The sequence below is a fragment of the Dermacentor albipictus genome, chromosome 5 (genome assembly GCF_038994185.2).
Source record: "Dermacentor albipictus isolate Rhodes 1998 colony chromosome 5, USDA_Dalb.pri_finalv2, whole genome shotgun sequence".
Classification (NCBI taxonomy): Eukaryota; Metazoa; Arthropoda; class Arachnida; order Ixodida; family Ixodidae; genus Dermacentor; species Dermacentor albipictus.
In genome coordinates, this window is record NC_091825.1 from 126087519 (window position 1) to 126097397 (window position 9879).

Consider the following 9879-nt stretch of genomic DNA (forward strand, 5'->3'; position numbering starts at 1 on the left):
CCATGCAGATAACGCAAATTAAAGTTTACACAACTCTAAGGTGATAACGAAAACGAACATGTTTAAAACTACGCGCCATTTTCTTTCCTCCGTGCTGCACGCTTAGCAGTCCAAATGATGAGCTAGGAAAAAAGAAAAAAAAAGAAATTTTAAGGAATACAGCAAATCACGACCATGCATGCACGAGGAAAGTGACACGTCTTTCCTTTCACGAATCACGGAGCAAGACCCAAACACCAAATCATGGCCAAATCACGAGAATTCTCTACCAGCAGCCTAGAACTGACGGCAACAAGCAACACTGTGGGCAACAAAACCATGTGTTTTGCATAGTGTTTGTTTTCCGTCGTGTTTTCCATCGGGCGGGCGGTCTATGGGAGTGTGCAGGTGGTGTGATAACTTATTGACCTGAGGTCGATATACTTTGCTGATCTGTTGTCAAGCGCTTGTTCTTCTATTCCAGCCTAAAAACAGCGGTACTTCTGTCTGTGTTGGAGTGAGGGCTGTACAGAGCGACGCAATGATAGTTTACCGGTTGCTCGAAACCAAGCGCATTGTTACTTTCGGATCGCGGAAACTCCACACATTGCCGGCAAAAATGAAAGCATGGCAAGCCCGCAACTTTAATGGCATCGACAGCCTCCTTCTGGAAGAGACGCGAGTTCCACAGCTAGCGTCACCGAGCGAAGTCCTCGTTAAGGTCCACGCAGCCAGCGTCAACCCACTTGATGTGGCGATGTTAGGTACGCACTGCTTCCGTTGCACACGTAGCTTTGTTTGTTCCTAAGGATGCTTAAACGCGAAGGAGTGCTGATGAGATGGTGAAATGCTGTTTTTCACAGATGGATACGGGAGAAATGTTATAGACGTGTTAAGGACGCTTCACTACTTCCCTAACAGCAGGGAAAGGTTTCCCATGGTCCTGGGCAGAGATTTTTCCGGTGAAGTCGTCGGTGTTGGACACGGCGTGAAGGAGTTTCAATTTGGAGACGAGGCAAGAATGACGATTACATTTTTCTCTAAACATTTCTGGAATTTACGTGCGATATCGCTCGTGAACAGATAACTGCACCCTTCCTCTTTTCGCTACACATCTTAATTTTTGACCTCGTCACTCAATTTGCGACTTTGTTTTCTTTGTAGGTCTGGGGTGCTACCATGGCTGGCCGACAAGGATCTCACGCAGAGTATATTGCAGTACCTGCAAGCGTTGTAAGAGGCTCTTAATGATTTTATATGCAAATTCGTTTCAAGTAGCAGTACAAGAAGCTACATTATGACGGAAACTTTCGCATCCTACCTACTCTGCAGATATCGAAAAAGCCAAGAACAAAGTCCCACTTGGAATCGGCAGCATTGCCGTATGCAGGTTTAACCGCTTGGGCTGGAATCCGCACTGTGGGCAACCTCAGCAGGTACACAACTCGAAATAAAAGGTGAGGAAGGCGTCCAAACCATAGCTTTTGTTTGTAATGAAGTAGCTGTAGGATGGCCACAGGGGTGTGCGAATAATAGTTTTTGAGACTGAATTGAACAGTGGCCAAAGCGAATCGAATTTAGTAGCTTCATACACAATAGTAGCTATAATCATTTTCGACAGACCTGGAAGACTAAATGTGGCGTTTAATATAGCATCTCGCTTGTACTTCGCCACCTTTGACAAAGTTAGTTATAGCTGCCTCTTCTCCACCTGAACAAAGTGCTTGTCGTTTTCATGCCAACTGTTTAACGAGTGGTCAGTGCAATGAAAACTATATACTTTCTGCAGAGAAAGGGCCAGCATCAACTTTGTCTGTTGTGCTTTATTGTATTTATCTTTTTTTCTTTTTTTCCCTCGTTGTAGGTGCTTAGTTTTAGGGGCCTCTGGTGGCGTGGGAACGTTTGCAGTACAGGTGTGTTTTATTCCCACATACTGCTTGTCGTAAACATTACTAAATGAATTTCAACGACCCTTACAGACACCTTGGTCCGAATATCATACTTGTCCCTAGACTGGCTTTGCATGACTGTTTCCATTTGAGAGTTAAACCAAACTTCTCTCCTTCTCTACAAAACATTGCATTATTTTCGCTCAGTTCAACACTGTGCTGGCCACTGTTACAATGTGACACGGGCACATGACTCATTACCAATCATTTCACAAATAAGGTCATCAGGTATATACGATTCTTCCTGCTAAACCACTTCTCATTATACTTAGTGGTACGGGAGGTGTATATTTTGTTACTTTCTTTCAGTGTTATTAATTAATTTATCCAACTGAACTAACGCTAAACCTGTAGCTCTCTTCTGCTGAAGTTTCACATGGAGGTGTAATTTCATGGTGCTGTTTTGTTTTGGCTGAGCAAGGCTATAGACTGGATCATAAGACAACTCCGGGAACATGAAGAAGCTTTTATTAATGTGGCACACTCGCTGACCGTAACAGGCAACAAAAAACGAAGACACAGGCAGTGATGGGGTCACTACTTTAACAACAAGGCGGATCAATGATTAGCTGAAGACATAGTGCCCTTTCTTTGGTGATGTGCCCAATATTGTCTTAATTCTCACCTCAGCTTTGCTTCGCTTGCTTCATGGCTATGTCAGACGCTTGGTGATGTGCAGAGAAAAGGTGCAACAGTGCACATCGTCTAATGCTGTTTTTTGACACATTAAGAGCAGCCACCTTTATAAATTCGTTTAGGCTAGGCACTGAGGTCACGTAAGTGTTTTTTATTTTCATTTCATTTTTAATAAAGACGTTCCATCACCCACTCGCACAGTATTTGCCTGTTTCATCTTTAATGAATCAGAAGTAGACATTGCCTCTCGTTAGATAATAACAGACATAAGTAGATTTTCTCAGCAACAAAGCAGTGGTGCCCTCCGTCAGGATTATGCTGAAGCACAGTGAGTGCCATGTCTCACTGTAACAGCCACAGATGACACAACTGTTCCTTTTACAGAGGCATTTAGTGTTTCAGCCTCTCGTTGCCACTCACGTGTGGTTTCAATAATTTTGGTATGAAACAGACAACAAAAAAAGTGCATTACAAAGGGCAACCATTCTTTTCAGTGTAACAAATACTTTTAAATCCCTCATATCGGCAAACAACATATAGTTACAACTTACCCCAGATGAAACATGAAAGTACTGCTTAAAAAAAAAAAAAAAAACATTATACAACATGTATTGAAAAACGGCACCTCTGTTTGAAATTTGAGCACGAAAAAGCCTGTCGCTTAGCTGAAAGGACCCCTTGGCTATGTTATTTATGTAACATTTGATTTCGTAATAATGTCTTAAATGCAGTTACTTCCATTCTTTTGGTAGTGGTCCCTTGGTTAAATTATAAAAGTGCTTGTGCTTACACAGCTCTTAAAAGCTTGGAACGGATTCGTCACAGCCACATGCAGCAGTGGAGCGGTAGAGCTGGTTTCAAAACTCGGGGCAGACACAGTTGTGGATTACACTGCACCCGATTTTGAGGCGCAGCTACTGCACGGCCCAAGGTAGGTATCGTCAATTTTAAAAGCTTGCTGACTGCATGATTTATTCTCATTTATATTATTGTCGGCACGGCTTTTTATACTTTTGCTTCAGAAGTGCTTGCTTATAGTGTCATTACAGCATGCTACGCTATTTGGAGAGAGCTAAGCAACGGTTGACAGTATATAATAAGTAGCTTGGTTGAGGCCAGTCATGGCACGTGTTTGTAGCAGAACTGCATCTCGCAAGAAGCGCCGGATACTCAGCTGCTGACCACAACGGCAACCATGTCAAAAGGGCAAAGAAAAGCACCTTTATTTTATTTTTCCGTTAACTTGATGATCTAACACACAAACATTTTTCTGTGCCACATCCGTCAATGTCTTTCTGTCACAGAATAAGCGTTTCTCTCGCATGTCTTGCCAGTTGGTCTGCACTGAAAATGTCACTTCCAAAAATTACAATCCCAGCATTTATTTCTGTTCACTCAACACAAGGCTAGAAAGACTAGAGTCAAGAGTATTTATAAATTGTGCAGTGATGCTAGCAGGAAACTGCAATCAGGCAGTTTTACTCATCTATGTTTAGTCATTAGATTTTTAAGTCACTAAACAAACATTGAAATGTGAACATAACTTGAATAGTTTGTGTTAACTGAAAACTATTATGTTGGCTTTTCTGCCATGCACCTCTGCCAAGGATGTGGTGGTGAGCACATCAATAATGATAATGTGTGTCACACATTTGTGGATAAAAGATTACTGACTGGAAGTGAAAGTGAGCATTGCATGCAAATCATTCTGGTTAGGAAACTCCATCTACACAAAAATCTAATACATATAATGTAAACATTACATAAACATCTACGTAAATATAAACATCTACTGCACATCTCCATAACACCTACCGCCAGCCACCAGGTTTGCATGCTGGGCATATATAAAGCTGCTGCAGCTTCATAAAGTCATTATTGATTGAAGTATATTCAGAATGACTCCATAATATTGGGCTGAACTAATAAACCTAGTTGCTTGGTGCTTATGTAATTGGTCTAACTAACAGGGATGCATATAAAGCAGCACCAGTGCAAGAGATGCTCACTAATCATAATTTTAACAATATGTTGACCAACGTAGTGAAGGCAAAGCTGCAATGTAGGAATGCCAGCCTAAACAGCTCTAAAATGGGTCTATAGCACCCTGCCTTTGCATTCGTGACGCTTCGCGCAATTTGCACATACCTTTTTTTTTTTTTTTTTACAGGTTTGACTTTATTCTAGATTGCGTTGGTGCTCATCAAGGCTTGTCACCAACTAAGTTGCTTCACAAAGGGCGCCTTTCGACCTATGTTACCGTCGTGTCACCTGTGTTAAGAAACACAGATGACATGGGGCTTTTGTCCGGAATGGCGCTGTCTGCTTGCCAGGCCTTGCAGGTTACTGTTAAGGTGAGGACGTTGATTTTGTTTTCAGAGTGGCAAAGATTTGCACATTCTCATTTTCCGCTTACTAACATGATAGCGTTTGAAAAACAAGACAGATAATGGCTAAACTAAATAGTACTTTAAGTATTATAGTCCTGAGCGCAGTCACGTTCACAACAGGAATAAGTGATAAGACGGAAAATCCAGCAATTAAAAGCCATCTAAATCACCTCTGACACTTTCAACACATTTTAAGTAAACACGTGCATTGTGTACAGAATGCTACATCAATCATCTCGCTGAACCTGCGGAACATGGCAGCGCTATGTACCACGAGGAAGCCACAAAGTAAAAAAAGCAATCCTGTGCTCCTCTCAGGATATTTATGGTCTCCTTTACAGATTGCATTATGCCAGTAGGGCCATGTGCATGCCAGCACCAGGATAAAAACTGTTGATTGGTCAGTCAGCGAGGAACGAGAGCGTCAACATGACGAGAGAGCCGGCTGTGTGTTTTAAGAAAAGAGGGGGCTCGCCCATTGTGTGCCACTGATCCTTCCCTGAAGCTTCCATTCAGCACGGCGTCGTGCTGAGAGAGATCAGAGGCAGACAATGGAGGAGCCTTTCTTCTTGTGTGTTGATGTGACACATAGCCTTTGCCACACTGTATGGTGTTGGTGACAGTATGTTGTTAGGAGAGTGCCTGTGGGGAGGGTAAAAAAAGGAGGCGCGCCACATAGTCGTTCGTCAAATGCCTGTAACTTTACTATTGCAGCATCACTTGGAAAAATTCTTGTGGCTGTATGTTTATTGTAGACTGCAAACAGCTGGTGATAAATGACATTTTTTTGTTGAGTCATTTAGCAGTCATTTAAGAGATAAAATTACAACACTCTAAATTAGGGACCAAATGCAAGTAGATGGTACTCTTGTTCAGATTAACAGTAAGAAATGGACGTGCACAGGTCGAAAAGAAAAAAAAATTGTCACCCACCTGACAGCACAGCGCAAAGCTATAAAAATCTGCACAGGTCATGTAATACCTAGACCAGGTGACCCATGACCCAAATAAGTTTGAAGGGGAGGGGAATAGAGTTTAGGGTGGCAGAGATAAAGTTGTAGTTATGGTGTGGGTTCAGTTGAAGTTGACACAGAAGAGCTTTTGAAATGAAGCTAAATAACAAACATTTAAAAGAAAGCAGGCAACCAATACACATGGTGAACTGCTTTTCTTTTTTTGGTACTGTAGCTCTGTACACATATGTAACAGCCTACCTACAAGCCCCATGTTAGTATGCCTGCCAGAGCAAAATGATTTCTCTGTTTCCATGTATATTTAGATAGGAGCTCTCGAACTAAAGCTTTTTCTTAAGGACTTCGTCAGTAGCGACACCAGTACAATTGTGCATTTTTTTTTTTTTAATTTGGGGATGACGAATTTGCTTCGTTGCAAGCAGTGCTCTAACAGGCCAGATTTAAATGCCAGTCTGAATCACACTTGTCTAGAGCGGTCGAGTGGCCAGCTGTGGACTGCACCAGCGCCTGCAGCTTCTACCTCGAGGTAGCTAGGTTCCAAATTTGTCCTATAGTACATGGTCTCGGCATGCAGCTTGACCATGCATGGTCTCACCGCAGCATCGGCCTGTGCTTTTTATTTGCAAAAGATGGCAGCGAAATCGGCTGATTGACCTGTATAGACAAGTGGGATTTAGGCTGTGTATTTATACGTTATTTATTTAGCAAGCCCTTCTAGTTGTGGCAGCAGTCACATGTGGCATCTTTCCTTACAAATTCTGCTATGCACTCGAGATTAGAGTATTTCCATTTTATGCTGGCACTTCCTCGTGGTGTTTACCAATAGAATCTGATTAGGAAACGTGTTTCTATATAATGTGCAGGAGCTTGTTGATGGCCGCAGTGCTCGCTGGGCTTTCTTCTGCACCAATGCCGATGCATTGAAGGAGATTGCCGAGCTTGTTGACCTCGGCAAGGTAAGTCCCACTGAACCCAGTTGGTCATTTATCTAATTTTTTTGTGGAACAGGGCCCCTGCAGACAAAGCAGCTGCAAAGTGCAACAATATATTGACATGTACATTACCAGCATATTTTGTTGTAGCTGTATTATTAGAATATTTTTGGCACGGCACAGCAGCCATGCCTTCATTATGAATGTGCAAATTCGGTGGTTGTAATTTGTGGATACTTGAGTGAAATTTAATTGGTGTAAGGCTATTGGCAGCCTTCAGAAATAAACTGTGCTTTTCATTCCAACTCGTGCTTCTCCTAGAAGATGAATAAGATTTGTAGCTGTAAAATACAGCAAAACACTTCTTGCAGCTGTTTTCACAAAAATTACAAGATATGTTAATAAATGGTTCTCAGTTAAAGCCGCTCCACATACATCCCAGAAGGGGCCCTGAAACACCTTTTCTTTACTGATCATAGTATGGCCTCACTATTAGAGAACGCCATCTCACAAATTTCAGGCCGCAAACATTTTTCAAATCCTCCACCTAAATATAAATTATCCCACCGTTACCCAGCTTTCTCTCTCTTTTCGTCTCTGCTTGTCCACTGGAATCTACGCAACCGAAAGCCAAGAACCACCCCTTGGGCTTGGTGAAATAACATAGTCCAGGGGTAGCATACACTGCTGTGAACATCTCGGCCAAGTGTTGCTGCCATATGGAGTGTGTGGAGCTCGTAAGCAAATCGCGAAGGCATCTTCTCACAAACTCTCTCTTTACAACAGAAAGCCCTGTCCTTGCTATCTCCTTGATGCACTATTTCGTCATTCCCTTAGACGGTAGCTATTGGCCGATAGCCGACATCAAGCTATGGTTGGCTACATGGCGTAGATACCGCGGCCGCTGCAGGGTGCCATCACGAGTCCACTGGCTAAGCGCACTGTGGTCGCTGAGGACAACCGCGTTTGGATTATGTCTAGCATGTCGTAGGTACCAAAGGCGGAAGTCGTGGAGTCTACATTAACATCTAAAATGAGATCTGAACTGTGTGCCACAGTGACATTTAGAAGGCGGAGCATTGTGGTCATGCCCCATGGCGCCCTAGCCTTCACAGTGCAAAGCATTGAAGAAGGAATGGGAGCACAGCAGAGGTCATGTTCGATTCCCAATAACTCTGCTTCTGCTGAACACATTGAAGTACTTTTTGCAGCAAAGTATTTCTGAAATAGCCTATTTTCACTTAAAATTTTTCCATTTTTATTTTACTGTGCCATTGTTTCTAAAATGGGAAGTTCGCTGGACCGATGCCGATTTGCCAAGAAAGTGCGTCTTGACATTGACCTTAGACTGTATTACTTAGGAAATTTAAGGGCTTTCTAGGGAAAAAAGAGCTCCTGAACTTTCAAGGGCCTTGAAAACATAGTTTTCAATTTCAAGTGTTTCAAGTATCTGTGCACACCCCATCAGGTTAGCTCAGATGGCAGCATGATTGCCCAGGAAAAGTGTTTGTCCCGAGTTCGATAGCTGGACCTGGACAAACTTTTCTTTAGGTGAAACGTTTCCTGTACGAGAAACACGTATGGGTTTCTTTTGTAACTTCAAGCCAAGTGAATAGCAAGTTTCCCTTTCATGAACCTTTTGTCACGTTGCGTGCTTCTGCAGGACTGATTTGCCATGGCTAACTTGAAGTCGACACAGTACCACCTCATAAAGCCTTTCGCGGTGTCTGCAACTTCTACATGCTCGAAGTATTGGTATAATCAAGTGCAGCTTGCTTTCATTGAGCTTATCCCATTCTGTCTGCCATATTAATTATTTAGCTATTATTTCTTGGTGCTGCAGCAGAACATGAGCAAGGAAGTGGACTGAAGGTGGAAAATGATAAGAGCATACTGTGAACAATTGAATCAGCTTGAGACTCAATTTTCTTCAGATTTCTTTTTGGTTAGGAGGTTTATTCTATGTGCCAATATGTATGTAAGTGATTGTAAATATATACTAGATGCCTGTGTTGACTTTGTTGCAAGAACTAGTAAATATTGCTGGCCAGTGCTTTCTTAAAAGCATTTGTGGACAGCTTCCTTACTTGATCGGGTCAAACTGCTGTTGCATTACCAGTAGCACCACCAGTACTAACATCAGCTAAACTCTAAATTGAAAAAAACCTCCAGAGTAGGTTTAAGAGGACTTGTGCTGACGTTTGCGCTTAGTTTTTGTTGAACTAAGCTATCACACTGGACAAGATGTCAGGCTTGGCGACTTCCTGTCATGCCATTCATCACACTGTGCGGACCTTTGCCTAGACAGACGTGGTGCTTGTTTCACAATTGTTTGTAGTTCAGTGATGGTAAGAAATCTAGAGTGAATAGAATACAATTTTTTTTTTTCAGGTGACACCTGTCGTGAGCAGCACCTATCCTTTTCTTGAAATTCCAGCAGCCTACCACAAGATAAAGGAAGGCCACGCCAGGGGAAAGATAGTGATCTCGGTTGTTGAGCAAGAACCTCCTGTCCACAAGCCCCAGAAACCGTAACTCAAAATCGCGTAATTTTGGGCTTCTACTTACAGAAGTACATGCAGGGAATGTTCACGAGTTGCTCATCGTGTATAAATGCAGATTAAGCAGTCATGACAAATATGTTAGACGAATATTTCTGTCACGGAATGTTTTTATTCCCCTGCTGGGGCTTTAGGATGTATTATACGACACAAATAAAATTTCTTTGCAGTAGCGAAAAACATCTTTGCATTAGCAGTCGTTCAAGGCACGGGTCATCCAACAAACATGGTAAACAATGGCAACTGAAACACACACACTTTTATGCCCTTTACCAACGACAAAAAACATTGCCTTCTCTATTTCAGAATCCCCCCAGGTGACCTGCAAACATGGCAGGACAAGCATTTCAGGTCTATCCAATCACACGTCAAACACAACAGGCCACCATTAAGTATGGTGGTCAGAACACTGATAACATTGATGGTTTATGGATTAATTGGGATTAACATCCCAAAAG

General features: G+C 42.4%; 1 protein-coding gene across 2 annotated transcripts; it reads left to right on the forward strand.

The window, feature by feature from the left end:
* Positions 1-246: 246 nt before the first annotated feature.
* On the forward strand, positions 247-9601 carry LOC135913957 (reticulon-4-interacting protein 1, mitochondrial-like). Of its 2 annotated transcripts, XM_065446669.2 has the most exons (10): positions 250-387; positions 464-743; positions 843-994; positions 1144-1212; positions 1312-1436; positions 1844-1892; positions 3359-3495; positions 4735-4918; positions 6792-6884; positions 9252-9601. In XM_065446669.2, exons 2-10 carry the CDS (start codon positions 521-523, stop codon positions 9393-9395), a joined length of 1176 nt encoding a protein of 391 aa, XP_065302741.1. In that variant the 5' UTR covers positions 250-387; positions 464-520; the 3' UTR covers positions 9396-9601. The 2 variants fall into 2 exon arrangements, with proteins under 2 accessions (XP_065302740.1, XP_065302741.1); XM_065446668.2 differs by having other exon boundaries at positions 247-743.
* Positions 9602-9879: the final 278 nt, after the last annotated feature.